The sequence below is a fragment of the Natrix helvetica genome (genome assembly GCF_964273705.1).
Source record: "Natrix helvetica genome assembly, chromosome: 4".
NCBI lineage: Eukaryota > Metazoa > Chordata > Lepidosauria > Squamata > Natricidae > Natrix > Natrix helvetica.
Window position 1 is genome coordinate 148,952,866 of NC_138550.1, and position 15,925 is coordinate 148,968,790.

The following is a 15,925-nucleotide window of genomic DNA, read 5'->3' on the forward strand; positions in this document are numbered from 1 at the left end:
TCATGCCCTGTTTAATGCAGGTGATCTTAGAACGAGATATCGCACACACTTCACCAACTCCATCATCTTCTGATGTGATCAAATGTCCTTTCGTAGTGCAAGATAAAGATCAGTTTCTATGTGCATGCTGGAAAAGCGTATAATGTTTCCACTAGTAGGAAGCTTAGGAATCTAAATAGCTTTTTGTAAACCAGAGTTTACAAATATAGCAGGAGTGACTAGAAAGTCTTAATTCCAGATCATTTGAGAAAGCCCTGTGTATTTTTGAAGGAGCAGCATTCAGAGGTGAAAAGAAAGAACCCTTCTCATGGCAGTGAACTGTCTTCTCAGCAGCTACAGATGAAGTTTGTTTTAAAAGAGAGTATAGGATGGGGTAGAGAATCATCAATGTTATGTACCCCAGATTGCTAGGGCATGCCTTTTGTTTACCTGTTATGAAGCTGTTAATTCAATGGAACAGCTGCCAGATAACTTAGAATTTAAGTAGCTGTGATAACAGTTGAAATGTTCTTAGAGTTGTTATACTGCTAGGAATCGTGTGCGTAATATTGGCTACCTTTTTTCTGCTAATATTGCAATATGCAGAGGCTGCTTCAGCAAATCCAGATTTCTGCTTGGGGATTTATGGAATGTTGCTTCCAAAAGGTTCTTCAGCGCAGAAAGACAAAGAAAAATCTTGGAAACCTGAAAATACAGTTTGGTCATCTCCAGTGACTCTCTCAGCATGAGACAAAACACATAAATGATCAGCTGAACAACTCCGGGGTTCTTCAATGGCTGCAATTATCAGAACCTGGACCATCACTTAAGATGCATACAGTTTGAGCATATAAGTTAAAACATAATGCCAAAGCAAGAAAAGCTGTTTAAATCTCTCCACAAGATGTCATCGGGTATGAATCTGTGAAAATCCCTGTCGTGCAGTTGCTCAGCAATGCAGTTTTTTGGTCATTAAAATAATAATTTGCAGAGTCAAATTACCTGTTTCTCAAAAACCCAAGAGGGTGATCTACGAGCACATAATCCTCTGTCAATTTCAACCTATAGGCAGCCCGAAAACGTAAGATTGCCATTCGGAAAGCCCAAGGGAAAAACATTGAAGCCATCCGAGAGCTGAATGAGTATTTGGAACAGTGAGTGTTTTTATAAGAATATGCCTTGTGTTTCGCTAATCCTAATCTTTTTTTTTTAATTAAAAAGGCATTTACATTTGATTTCTTTCTTTGCCTCCTTGCTGTTCATTTTATGGAAACTATTTTTAGCTCTTTTCTCCACCTTCCTTTTGTTCAGATTTGTTGGGGACCAGGAAGCCTGGCATGAGCTGGCAGAACTTTACATCAATGAACACGAGTAAGTCTCTTGCAAAGCCTAATTCATAAAGGGCTGAGAAGGGGTGGGGGTTTTTTTCCCCATACAAAAAAAAAGGATTGCTTTCATAAAGCGATTATTGGAAGATTCTTAATTTTATTCCAGTAAAATAAATAGCACACATACTATTTTTCCCAGGGGCCATTCTTCCCCTTTTTTATAAATAGGAAGGAGGTTTTAAGTTTTTTATTAGGATGCATTTTTATGGACTTGTCAAGCACATTTTATTTAAGCTGACCTATTTTTGGTAGCTTGGTTACAAGCCTTTAATTAATTTTGTCTGACGTAAATACTGATCTGCTAAATTCAAGAAAAGGCATGCATGAATTGCATTTAAAATTTTATCACTCTTCTCTGAAGAGACAGGCTAGATACGATTTGCAACAGAAACGAATGTTTTCTAAACAATGCATAAATTAAATAAATAAATAAATTGACATTAAAATAAGATTGTTGTCTCTTAGATAAATAATAGCTTGCACTCAAGAATGTTGGCACTTTTCTATTGGATCTTGAATGTTGTTGTTCACTTTTTATTGCTTTAGTGACAAGGGGAAATCCCAGCATGAGTGGATTAGAGTACAGCTGTAGTTCAGCTTTTTTAAATCTATGGCATTCTAACCATTCCAAAAGCAAATTATTTTGTTTCTTTTTTTTTTTGTCCAGTTTTATTTTTTTAGCCCAAATCTTATGGTAGTGTTGCTTTCTATGCATATTTCAAGAAAAAAAAAGTTATGAGAAAAGCAACTGTTTTTATTGAGCTACCAAAAATAACTATTTTTTAAGAACATAGTTTTTGTTGAGTAATGCATAAACCGTAATCGGTAATTTTAGTTTAAATTGATTGATTGATCGATCTATTTTTCTTGTTCATTTTTATTTATTTAAATTTATACTCTGCCCATCTCACTATCGAAGTAACTTATACATTGCTCTCAGAGTATTAACAATGTAAGTGCAATATATGTATAATAATTTATAATTAAGAGATTCAGAAACAAAATATTATTGTCCTATTATTAGCCTCTTGTGGCATATTTTATTAACACCTTTATTATGACATACTCTGATATGGACTATATCTTACTTTATCAGAAGCATGGATAAAACTGGCAGGTGACAATTAAAAATACACATTTATATAAATTTAACAGGAGGCATAAACTGGCGTATTGATGAAATTAGAGATTAAAAGTATCCAAAAATTTGAAACAGAAGTCAAATATTTTCACAAAATCCACAAAGAATACATCTTCTATATATTTTCTCTTTGGTAAAAATGTTAAATAAAATCAGGTTTAATAAAAGAGATGATAAAAGTTACAGTTACATAAAAGCATAATGGTTACATGTATTAAATTACAAATAAAGTGAACCAAAATGGTAAAAGATACATGTGGAATTTTGTGGAGGAAATGGATTGTCGGAATCATTAGTATTCGATAGAGGGAGAATATTTGTAGCTTGGTTGAAATGAGGGGTCTTTGGTGCTCTCTGAACTTGGTTGTTGTTTTGCAGACATTTCACTACTCAAAACTAGAGAACATCAGTAGTGCACTGCTGATGTTACCTAGTTTGGGTTGTGAAACATCTGCAAGAAAACAACCCAGCTCAGAGAGCACCAAAGACCCCTGGAATCAGTATTGCCCATTTTTCATTGACTCCTCCCCAAGACAGATTACAAGAAGTAGCACAGAAAAGCTTGTGAATTTTTGGGGTTCCGTAAATGCAACACAAGGGGTTAAGGATATATTAAGATCTACAAATGAAATTCAGTTCTGATTACTGTAGATCATAGTTATCAAGTTGCCTTAAACAAGCAAACAAGGCTTTTGGTGGGTTTGTTATATTGTTATGGCAGTTCCTTTGTTTGCATTTGTTTTTTAGGTGTGGTTTCATAGGATAGACTGAAGTCTGATTTTGTAATAAAAGTTGTGGCTTTTGTTCAGTTTTTTTCTTTCAAAATGTGGGTTTGGAACACATGTTTGGTAGTAAATCTGAAGCAACTAAGCATGGGCTCTCTCTTGCTATTGTATGTTAGAAGTCAATTGCCCCAGATTTTGAAAGCTTGCAGAAGTTGGGTATATTTTATAAAAAGCATGTGTTTAAAAGATGTCTATTCAAATCTTTAAAATACATGAGTTTAGTGACATTATTGATCATATTTAGCTTACATGAATAAACTTACTATAATGAAGCATCACTTAAAACTACATTGTATATGAAAGCACTATGTACTAAACAGTACTTTTCTTTTTTTATATAACTGAGAATTGGGAAATGTACTTACAATCCTGAAAAATTTCTCTTCCTTTAGAAGAATCCAATCCAATCTTACCCAGTTTGTAAAATCTTACTCACAGAAATTTCTTTCTCACTTAAATTGCATTTAATAATTTCTTTTGCCTGTTCTATAAAAAAATGATCTATTTTTGTTCAAATAATATTAGCATTATTTTTATTCTGATACTATACTAAACACCCAAATCTTTACCTCTTTTTTCTCTTCAGTTATGCAAAGGCTGCCTTTTGTCTGGAGGAACTCATGATGACTAATCCTCACAACCACTTGTATTGCCAACAGTTTGCAGAAGTGAGTGTTTTAGAATATTAGGAGCAGCTGATCTCTAAGGAATGGTCAGTTGGCAAGATACACTCTCTTCATAACCTGCTTGTTTGTCCTCTCCTGTGGCTACCCCTTCAATTTCTCCTACTGATTTCCCATCCTTTTCCCCTATGATGGTGATAGCGAACCTATGACCCTGAGTGCAGGAAGTGGCACTCAGGGTCATCTTTCCAGGCATTCCAGCTGTCACCCATTGTTCTTCCGGGTTCAGATGGGCACCTGCATGCTGGCCAGCTAGTCTTTGCGCATGCGGAAGTGGCGGAAACAGGAAGATCAGATGACTGACGCACATGCGCACACTGGAAACCAAAAGCTCAGCTTCCCAGTGGGTGCATGCACCTCAGGAAACTGCTCTTCTAGTTTCCAGCACTCCCACGCATGCACGCCGGGTTCAGAAATCCTTCTTTTTTTATGAGACTATCATTATAAAGGTTTTTTTAAAAAAATAATAGATTTAAATTATTTTTTTCAATCTTAAATTTTGATTAGGTTTTTTAAACTTTTAATTTGTTATAATTTGTAAAATAAAAGCCCATGAAAACATACCCTTCTTGTATATTAAACCAAACTAATCTTATATATTTGCATGTAGTCCAATAAAACTACTAATAACTCGAGTGAGTTTATTTAATTAAAGGCAGTGGTTCTCAACCTGTGGGTCGGGACCCCTTTGGGGGTCGAACGACCCTTTCACAGGGGTCGCCTAAGTCCATCGGAAAACACATATTTTCGATGATCTTAGGAACCGAGACACCAATTTTATGGTTGGGGGTCACCACAACATGAGGAACTGTATTAAAGAGTCGCGGCATTGGAAAGGTTGAGAACCACTGATTAAAGGTAAAAATAAGAGGCAAAATGAAAACTGGTAAATACAGGTTAAAATTACTAGCTAGCTCTTCATATGGATCCCCAACTATGCCTGAATTAAATATCTAGCATCAACTGTCTCAACTATCTCACCTGGTAAAAATTTATTTTTAAGGAGGAAAATTGTAACTTTTCTATCTTTGTAACACTTGATAAATTATATATTGTTTTAAAATTGACATCTTTAGAAAGTCTATTAAAATAAACATTTAATTTACAGGTTAAATATACTCAAGGAGGGCTTGAAAATCTTGAGCTTTCCCGAAAATATTTTGCACAGGCATTGAAACTGAATAACCGAAACATGAGAGCATTGTTTGGTCTTTATATGGTAAGTCCAGAAAGCACTATTTTTGTTCAAAAATGATTTGCCTTGTTATTTAAATTTGGAAAAGGAAGGTAGAAGAGTTGACCTTTTCCAAAATTACTAATAGAAAAGAAGAAAGATTTTTAAGATCTGGATTGTCTCAATTATTTTCTACTAATATGTAGATTTACTTAGCATTGGCAGCATTTATATTTTCTATGCATTTTGTTATTATTTGGTCAGTATCAACATTGATTGTGGTGATGCCATAATCACACTATAAAATTTAAAGTGAAACTTAAGAGTTACATTTCTTAATTTATTCTATAATACAGTATATGCAGATTGTCTGATAAATTAGTTTGCCTTAAACTAATCTGTTGGGAAGATGACTTTGAATAGCTTTGACTTCCAAATATCTTTTCAGCTATGAACAGCTAACCTATTTTGCATGAATATGTCTTTAAAAGCACATAAATCCTGTTGCATTGTAGTAATACAGTGGGTATAAACAGTGAAATAGATTTATACTTGTGATGTTGTTTACAGGTACTCCTTGTCTTATCACCATAATTGGGACCAGAAATCTGTCATAAATCATTACGGTTATAAGCCAAGGCACCAATGTGATCCAAAGTAATTCAGTTGATGCTTTTAGCCCTTGTGAACCATTGAGAGTCAGTTGGCAAGTGAGCAACCATATAATAAATAAATATCTTTGTTTCAGAAGTTGTTCCATGATATAGGGGACTTTTCAACCTACACTGATTTCAAATAACAAATTCAAAGAAATTCAGAAGCTAGTTTTTGTTGTATTTTGCTGGACAAATCTGCCATATCTCTGATTTTTGTCCAACAGAATCAAAATACTTATTTGTTGATTCAGAATTCTGATTTAAAAGTGTTAGTTTTTCAGCATAGATGATACATTTCAATCCGTTTGGTTATACATTTTCACTGTAATGTTTTAACCATTTTCCATATGTATACTATCTTTTAGTTTAATTGTCAAAAATTGCTTCCTGATTTTGTTTCCTGTTGTACTTCTAGTCTGCCAGCCATATTGCCTCCAATACCAAGGCTAGTGCAAAAGTTAAAAAGGATAATATGAAATATGCTAGTTGGGCTGCAAACCAAATCAATAGAGCTTACCAGGTGAGTGTTTTGTTAAACTCAATAATTTTTTAAATAATGTATTAGTTTTTAAAGCTTGATGATACAGAAAGGGAAATTATCATAAAAAGCCACTCACATGCATATTTGGGTGATGACCTATATAATGCAGAGTTTTTAAAAACCATTCTTGCGGAAACATGAATACACAATAGATATTATTTAATTTCTGAATATATGGGTGTTATTTTGATATCACAAGGATATACTGAACAGGTACAATATATCCATCCTACCTGTTTTTAAAGTTTTTTCCCCTCAGCATTGCATCATTAGAAATCATTTTTCCACATTTCATAAGACACAAAGCTATTTGCTAACTGCTAGTGTCTTTTACTAAACGTATCCAATAGGCTTTATTAGTTTATTTGTTACATTATTGTGTTTACTGTATTTATCTTTTGTCTTGGGGGTCTAATCTTATCTACATCTTTTGTCTTGGGGGATCCTAATCTTACCTACATCAACTCTGTGGGCAGAGAGACAATGAACTGGTCCAATTTTTACCCAGCGAGCTCCCAAGTTCAGTCCATTGCCCTGATGTATTTTTGTCTTAAAAGCCTGACTAGGATCTTCGATTAATTACATTTGGATATTTGTAAATGGAAACTTATTAAGACCAGATATTGTGAACAAATACCTAACACGGTGTCCAAGCAATCAAAATGACATTTCTGTACATGGAAATCACCAGATGGAGTATATAAAAATCAAATTGCCTATATTATTGTTAAAAGCAGACAAAGGAGCACAGTTATATTATCAAAGGCATGGCCAGGTGCTGACTGTGGAACAGATTACGAACTGTTTAGATGCAGTTTCCAAGTTAAGCTAAAGAAGAAAGCCAGTCAGTTTCCACAATATGATCTTGAACATATGCCCACCATTTTCAAGAAGAACATTGGGAATTGCTTTGAAGTCCTGAAGCTCACTAATAGAAAATTGGAGGAATGATGGAATGAGCTTAAAGAAGCTGTGTGGGATAAATGTGAAAAGAAACTGCCAGTAGGGAAGGGGGGTGGGGAGCTAAACTGGATATAAGAATAAACTGTGGAAAATTGCAAAGAGGAGTAGACAAGACAAAAACCTCAGAAAAGGACTTAAAGAATTTAAAACGGTTCTTAGAAGAGACAAGAACTGTTATTATAACAACATCTGTAAAGGCATTGATGACACCGATAGAAGAAAATATTTGAAGATGGAAACAGGCCTAGAAAAATAAGGAAAGGGTTTCTAAAGAACTCTGAACTCAGAAGGGGGTTGCAACTTGAATTGGTAGGGTACAGTACACTAATAGACAGATAGTAACCAATTAGAAGGAGATCAAATAAAGGTGAAAGCAATGTACTGTAATACTGTACAGGAGATATGTCAACATGCAAAATATATTGAAGGTATTCCCTTCTTATAAGAATCTCTGGTACTAGCAGTTAAAGTTAGATCAGCACTGCAGTCCTTACCACCATTACCTACTCACGGAAATATACAAGCAACAGAAGAACCAATAAAATTTCTAAGCAAGCTGTGTATCTGGAGAACAACAGAATGGCCAATAAATTGAAGAAAGTCAATTTACATTCAAACACCAAAAAAGAGAGACATGCAAACTATTGTAAAATATTTTTAACTTCACCGGCTAGCTAAATAGTGCTAAATATAATCCAACACAGATTACAGCTTTACATAGAAAAAGATATTGCAGCCACAGTGGCGCAGTGGTTAGAGTGCAGTGCTGCAGATTACTTCTTCTGACTGCCGGCTGCCTGCAATTTGGCAGTTCAAATGTCACCACGCTGAAGGTCAGCTCAGCCTTCATTTTACCAAGGTGGGTAAAATGAGGACCCAAATTATTGGAGGCAATATGCTGACTCTGTAAACTGGTTAGAGAGGGCTATAAAGCTCTGCGAAGTGGTATATAAGTCTAAGTGCTATTGTTATAAATATCTTCAGTAGTTGGCATTGTTACAAATGCACTGTAGTAGTTTAGTTGGAAAGGTAAGATTATCATTGTTTATGAAATAGCCTATCGCTTTGGGCCAATTAGTTCATTCTTAATCACTGACAATGGATGCTCTGATTTTATGTTAATAAAGCTTAAATGCTAAGCACAGTGTCATAATAGGCAATTTAGTTTCTTAGTGTTAAAAAGTATCTATATGAAACTGACTTTAAAATAATATCAGCAATTTGTAAACCTTCTGCTAAAATTCAGTTCTGTAGAGTTAGATACTAAGAGTTACTTATACTTTTAGTTTGTTTCTAAACACAGCAGTACAAATTAGAAAATGCAATTGATATTTTATAACTTTATGGTCCAGTTCCAAAACTATTGGTAAGTTATGTTGCAAGTGAATCAAAATTATCGCTAACTGGCTCATCTTTCAGTTGATACTTAACAGAACAGTTGCATTGTTACTCAACTAAAATATACTTAAAACAAATGTCAGCATTTCTTTGTGACTTCATGTATTTATGATACATTGCATACTTCAGCTGTATTTTAACTGAAAAGTGACAGATACCATTTTTAGCTAAAACCTGCAAAGGGAATTTAAATAGGTGGGATAAAATTACATAAATGAGAAATTGGCCTGGATATCAAATTTACACCCTACCCTTATAAAAACCTGCAGAACAAATACCAAACTTTGCTTGACCTGAGTGCACCATGTGGTTTGCCTTGTCCATATATATTTAAAGCTACTAAAAACCTAACAACCCAGCAAATGGACTGAGAATGTAGGTATTGTTTCTTTGAAACATCTCTGTTGCTAAAGGTTGCCACCTTGTGAGAAAAGCAAAGAAGTATTCCTACTCACCCCCTTTTTTAAGTAAGGAGGATTGAATAACAACTGAAGTTTTAAGAAAGTAAATAACTCCACCGATAATAGATTAGATTTGTTAGATCCTGAATCATTTGTGCATGCACAGAAAAACGGTGTAGTGGTTAAAGTATCAAGTTAGAAACTGGGAGGCTAGGAGTTCTAGTCACGCCTTAGACTTAACGTTAGCCAGGTAACCGTGGACCACTAAGCTATCGGTTATCAGCTACAGGAAGGAGACAATGGTAAGCCACCTCTGAGAAACCTTGCCGATAAAACTGCAGGGATTTTTCCATGCAGCTGCCAGGATTCAAAAATTGACTTGATGGCACAAACAATTGTAATAGTTGACTCTTGTCATTACATTAGAGCAAAAGTTTTATATAATTAAGTGACATTAACATGGTCACTAAAATAGGATGAGATGTTATAATACCTACACCTTTTATTTTTATCTTTTGCTTTCTATAACTATTTTGTGATTTGGTTAACCATACATTTAAATTATAAGTACATTTTTTATCCATTAATGTATTAATACAGGCATATCTATGTTCAAATTTTTTCATTGCCCTTTTCTGTTGAGCTGGAACCAATTACTATATTTTTCCATAACAATATCATTTTGAACAGTGCATGTTTAAATAATATGATCATTTCAACTGCACTAATCGAGACCTACCTTACATTAAAATATATAGGTAGTCTTCAGCTTACAACCAGAATAGAGACTGGAAAATACACCAGTAAGTAGTACAGACATTAGGCGAGACATCATGGGACCATATCCCGTTTTACTTTCCTTTTTCATTGGTCGTTAAGTGAGACATATGTTTGCGACCTCCTTATAGCTTCCTTATTGACTTTACTTGTTGGAAGCTTGCTGGGAAGGTCGGAAATGATGTTCCTATTATCACCGGATACTGCAGTTGACAGAAATCCAGGCTGGTGTCTAAGCAGTGGGCTTATATTGTGGCCAGGGGGACACTGCAGTAATCAGAAGTGTGAGGGCCACTTTTAATTTGCTTCTTTCCAGCACCATCATAACTTCAAACAGTCACTAGACCAGGAGTGTCAAACTCAAGGCCCGGCGGCCGGATCTGACCTGTGGGGTGCTTAGATCTGATTCGTGGGGCCTTCCTGGAAACAGTGAAGGACCGGCTCTACCAGAAAAAAACGGAGCCCGGGAGCACATTTTCTCTGGCAGTGCTTGGGTGCCCCTGACATGAGTAATGGCGAGCTGGCCCCACCCACCCTGGCCATGTCTACCCCCACCCACCCCTGATGCGGCCTTCAGTGAAATCGAGTTTGACACTCCTGCCCTAGATGAATGGTTGAACTGAGCCACTACCTTTGGTAATGCAGTATAATCTATCTTACAGTATCAATTGCTGTAAAATGAGCAGGGTGTATCCTTTTACCCTCAAATCTTGCTTGTTGGCTTCTTAAAAATACTTTATTAGCTATTGCATAGTAGAATGTTGGATTATATGGCCCTTGATCAGATCTTACAGAATTACTCTGACGCTCATGAAAAGTTGATAATGATGGGCTGTTTTGCCAATGTTTCCTGTAATTTAATGAGATGTCAGAGCATTCTCAGATGTGTCTTTGTAACCATATGGTATAGATTTAAAACACACACAAACATCTCACCTAAAGAGCATGCCAAATTACAGAATTTATATAATTTAGAGGCATGTCTTCACCAGTCGTGTATATTGGTGTAATGTATGAGAGAAAATGTATAGTTACAGTGGTGTAATAAAACATAGTGTAATAAACTATATAGCTGGGTAACTTATATTGAAGACTTCTCTGTGCCTCTTTGTGTAGCACCAGAATAAAATACAGCATATTATTGTTTCAATCATGCCATTGCTATTCAATGGAGCTTTTTAATACCTTATATTTCTTTTAATATATTTAAAGATAGAATAAAACAAAGATTTCTGAATGCATTTTGGCAAAGCAAGCAAGCCTGCTTTTTGTAATTATTGAAATCTATTGAAACTTTGACTATTGTACTTTATTTTCATGTGTTTTTTAAAAGACACTTTTTTGCTTTTGTTTTGCATAGTATGCTGGCCGTAGTAAGAAAGAGACCAAGTATTCACTGAAAGCTGTAGAAGACATGTTGGAGGCCCTACAGATCACTCAGTCATAAAGCTTAAGAAGGATGACCGGTGGTGATAGACTTCTTTCTCCAATTCCATAACTGAAATTCTGTCCTCACAGACTTAAAAGTTAATTTTAAATGCCTGATTATGTTAACAGTGGTTTCATGTCAGCAAAAGTTGCTACCTTGAATGATACGTTTTATAAAAAAATACAACATTTCTATTTATTGCTTCTATGATGAAAAGTCACTGCAGTTAATAAAAAGAGTAAATTCTATTGAACATCAGTTTCTTCAGACCTGGTAGAGCAAATGTTTAAGCCATAACTTGATGTAAAAAATTAATTATGTGATAACACAGGATTATTTATTGCACTTGGGGAAGTCTACAAGATGTGTGCAAAATAGAAGTCGCCTATAAAACATGAACTATGGATCAGGCTTAAAAGTTCGCCACAATGATCAAGTAACATTCAGCTGGATGCTTTGTATTGCACAATACTATTTATATGACTAATATAAAATGGTAGAAAAATAGTAAGTGCTAGACTTTTGACATTATGGATTAAGTACTGCATTTAAGTGAAGCCTTATTGGTAGAGTTACTTTCATGCTGCTGATTCTAACCTGCATCTGAAATGGCTCCTCCATTTGTTTAGATAAATGAAGACATTTTTTAAAAAAAATATAAGGATAATTTATTAAGCTTACATGCCACCCAATTCACGACAGTCAAAATTATAATAAAACTAATTAAAGATAAAAGATGGCAAGAGGAAAGAACAAAATGGAATTCAGTCATGCCGAACTGGCTTTAGTAGGTAATTTGCCTACTTGGATTCTCTTCAAAATTGACCAGTTCTAGAGATTTTATTATGCTATCTGAAAATGCATAGAAAAATATACTCAAGGGGATGGTCAGACATTGAATTTCTTCCATGGCCTTACTAATGGATTTCCACTCTACAACAAATTGTGTTTATTATTGATTCTGTTGCTGGGCTTTCAGTGTAGAAGGGCTTTAGGGAGAATAACTAATGCTTTCTTTTCATTTAGAACTTTTCAAATATTGTGAAAAAAGCATTTGTTTTAGCTTTTCTGAATTTGTGCATAACTTAAATATGCTTTCTACGAAGAGAGAAAAAGGGAATTATATGCAACATGCTGGTGTGGAAAAGTAATCACTGCCTTAAATTCATAACTATTTAGTTGCAAAATCCACCCTTTTCCTATAACTTGCTTGCGCCGTAGGAATTTTTGCCCATTCCTTCACAGCAAACAGCTTTACTTCATTTTTAAAAATGCCTTTGTGCTTTCTCCACATTCTTTGTCCAAATGCCAATTTCCATGCAGCAGGAACGTAGTTCAAAAGAATGAACATCTGAGAATGGCTCAAAATTGAGTTATCTCAAAATTGAGTTAATACACATAATAAGTTCCAAAATGGATCTGTTGTAGGACACTGCAAGCAGCTGTTTAAATGGAGTAGTCTCACTGCATCTCTTAACTTGATGACCCTGTCACTCAAGTCTTTCCTGTGTAAATCCAGTGAATATGAAATGTTATTTTTGATTGAATAAACCTAAGATGTATCGAAGTGTTTGATATTGAATACGTCAAGCGAAATGAGAATCCAGCCAAAGTAGCAATCTCTAAGTCTTTATTCCATTCAGTGAGAGTGCATATCAAATGCATTCATTACAACATAATTGATCAAAAGTAATTATGGGATGCTTGATTGTAAGTTTCAATAATTACTTGTAGCAAACTAGGTATTTCCAAGGCTGGAACTGGAATTCAGTTCGAAATACGGTGTTTTTTTAAGGATTATTGTTTCATAAGGCCATTCAGTCATTAAAAAAATTACACTGAACATATCCCAGGGTCTGGGGGTGAATTCTTGTCAAGGTACAAAAACAGACATTTCCAAGTATGTTAAAGGACAACTGGGTTTTTTTTCATCCGTGTCAGATCAAGTTCATTTGCCAAGCTGCATTCAGATTGAAGAGTTAGAAATTGTGTTTAAATTGCAGTATATTTTAATTTTTCTAGCACCTTTATTTTAGATGTAAACAATGCTTAGATTAATAATAGATATTAGAGTATGTGTTTTAAACTTTTACTGTATCCATATTTATTCGACTGAGAACAAATGATAGGGATTGTTTTTTTTTAAAAAAATGGATTAGAAATCAATTTGATATTTAAATTAACACATTAATTTTAATTACAAGTAGTCCTTGTTTAGTGACTGACTCATTTAATGACCATTTCCAGTAATAATAATGATGAAAAGGTAACTTTGAGACAAGTTCTCGCATATGTCCTCTGAGGGAGATGGGCGGTTGAGAACTATGAAGTATAAATAAATAAAAATATGACCTCCGCAGATGTAAAGCAAAGGAAAACAAGTGATAAGCACAGGTGTGGCTTTATTTAGAGACCACTTCCCTTAGTTGAGGGTCCCAATTGTGCTTGCTAAATGAGGATTACCTGTAAACCAAACATTTGTTCTTCAAACGTACTTTTCCAGAATTAATTGATGCAATATAAGTGATGTGCTATTAATAGCAGAGTTTAACTGCAAAAATGCATTAAGGCTGCTCCTGTTAACTTAATTTTTTCATGACACCCTTTCTAAATTCTCTATGTTGAGCTGAGGTTGTTATCACATCAGAACGTGGCACTTGTAGAGGGTAGGGAAGAGGGTAGGAAAACTGCTTCAGAAAACTAATCATCAGTTAAATGAGTGCATTCTGTACTCCACACCCCACCTCTTTTCCTGTTTACATCACATAGTTTGGGCATTTTGCTTTTTGAAACATGTTTCACTTGGTGCTGACTTCTTATGATGAGGGCTAGCTAAGGAAAGGAGAGGATTGTAATGATTCATTGGCAAGATTTTAAGCTATGTCATAAATCATTAAAAAGGTATTTTCTGGCAGTATAAGGTGCAGGACAGATTTTCTTGCCTGCAGAGAGAAAGGCTGGGTAGATTAACAGGGTTAATTAACAGGATTAATTTTATTCAAGGGATTTATCCTGCACATAATCAGTGTGCAGCTTGAATGAACACACACACACACACATAAATAAATAAAAGTGGCTTTTTCTTAAATCAGTGTGGAATGGGCATTGTCACTCAATATGATCTGTCTTTTACACTCAAAAGGTTTTTGACAAACCTCTCATTGGCTAAACATTCATTAGTTCGCTTCAACCGCATAAATAAAATATTTTGTTTGGAAAAATTATAGACACATAAATTACAAAACATATAATTTTAGCCTATTCGTGACCAAGTTTTAAAAAGTATTGTTTGTATATTATTGATTCATCAGACCTGACTCTTAATGCAAAGGGAACTGATGAAGAAAACCAATGAGATCTTTAAAAAACTGGACTTATGTTTTCTTCTTCAGTAAACTTTTGCCCATTTAAAAAAAACAAGTGGGTGAACACCTCACAAACTGTACTTCAATTCCCTGCATACATCAAGATGAAAGTTCGTTAATGTACCTTATAACTAGGCTTAGTGTATACTTTTGTGTACAAAAGTAATATATTAAATAAAACTTGAAATATTTTCTATCTTCCTAAAAATACTTAGCTGAAGTTTTGACTTCTGATAAGGATATAAGGAAGGAAAAATTCACTTAAATAGCGTTCCATCATTTGCACAATCTATCTTTTGGGTGGTAGGTTAATTCTATTTTGCTTCAGGTATCTCATATTGCTACAGAACCTTAGCCATTTCATTTTATTTCTTCTTTGGCACAATTGTCTTTGTGACCGCATTCATGCTTGCTGCAGGTTGTATTATAAAGTTATGTGGGCTTCAGACATTTTACAACGGAAGGACCAAAACCCCTAACTACATTTTCTTTCCTTCCGAAAATTCCATTGCTTGCATTTTCCATCCACCCAAGAATATCACTCTGTCCTTTGCCATAACGTGGTTTATACTGTAAGAAAAGATTTCATAGTAATAAACTTTACAACTCAGAACTTCCAAGTTAGCAATGTCAGTACAATAATACCATTTGTACAAGAGATGCACTACCTAGTGGAACCAAAATTGCATGTATAATATTTGCGTTAGAAATATGGGTGTTACACTCCTATTAATGAACTCCTAAAGAACAATTGAATGTTTACCAGCTGCATTGCACTGTTGGCACATGTTTGCCTTCTGCTCAACAGAAACATCCTGAATACTTAACACATTTTACTGCCAAACCAGGTCTCCCCAGTTCTGTAATCTGTGAGGTCATGGAAGTCAGCAGCAATTCATCCAATTATTATTTAACTCCGTCTCCTATCAGTCCTGGCCTTTTAATAGTTCCTTCCTGAATAAATTAACACAAGAGTACTGAATACACTCATTAATCCCAGAACGTGAAGTGGGCAATAAATATCCAGGTATTATTGAAGTCCAACTGCCATAATTTATAAGAATATTACTTTTATGAAGAAACTATTGCAGGGTCCATATCTCTCTGGTGGTGAATTTTTTGCCACTTACTCAGAAAGGCAAATGTATGCAGATTTGTAACGAATTCAATAGTATGACTATTACAGCTAAACTACTTTACAACTGCAGCTAAGTTTTCCCATTGTGCTGAGCTAACGCATGGATT

General features: G+C 34.8%; 1 protein-coding gene across 1 annotated transcript in view; it reads left to right on the forward strand.

Moving 5' to 3' along the window:
• Positions 1-11,568, forward strand: part of EMC2 (ER membrane protein complex subunit 2) — a 35,804-nt gene extending 24,236 nt beyond the window's left edge. Inside the window, exons 6-11 of the mRNA XM_081952584.1 lie at positions 1,048-1,133; positions 1,291-1,350; positions 3,880-3,961; positions 5,085-5,195; positions 6,222-6,326; positions 11,247-11,568. Coding sequence (XP_081808710.1) covers positions 1,048-1,133; positions 1,291-1,350; positions 3,880-3,961; positions 5,085-5,195; positions 6,222-6,326; positions 11,247-11,333 — 531 coding nt within the window. The 3' untranslated portion in view covers positions 11,334-11,568. The remainder of the gene's footprint in view (positions 1-1,047; positions 1,134-1,290; positions 1,351-3,879; positions 3,962-5,084; positions 5,196-6,221; positions 6,327-11,246) is intronic.
• Positions 11,569-15,925: the final 4,357 nt, after the last annotated feature.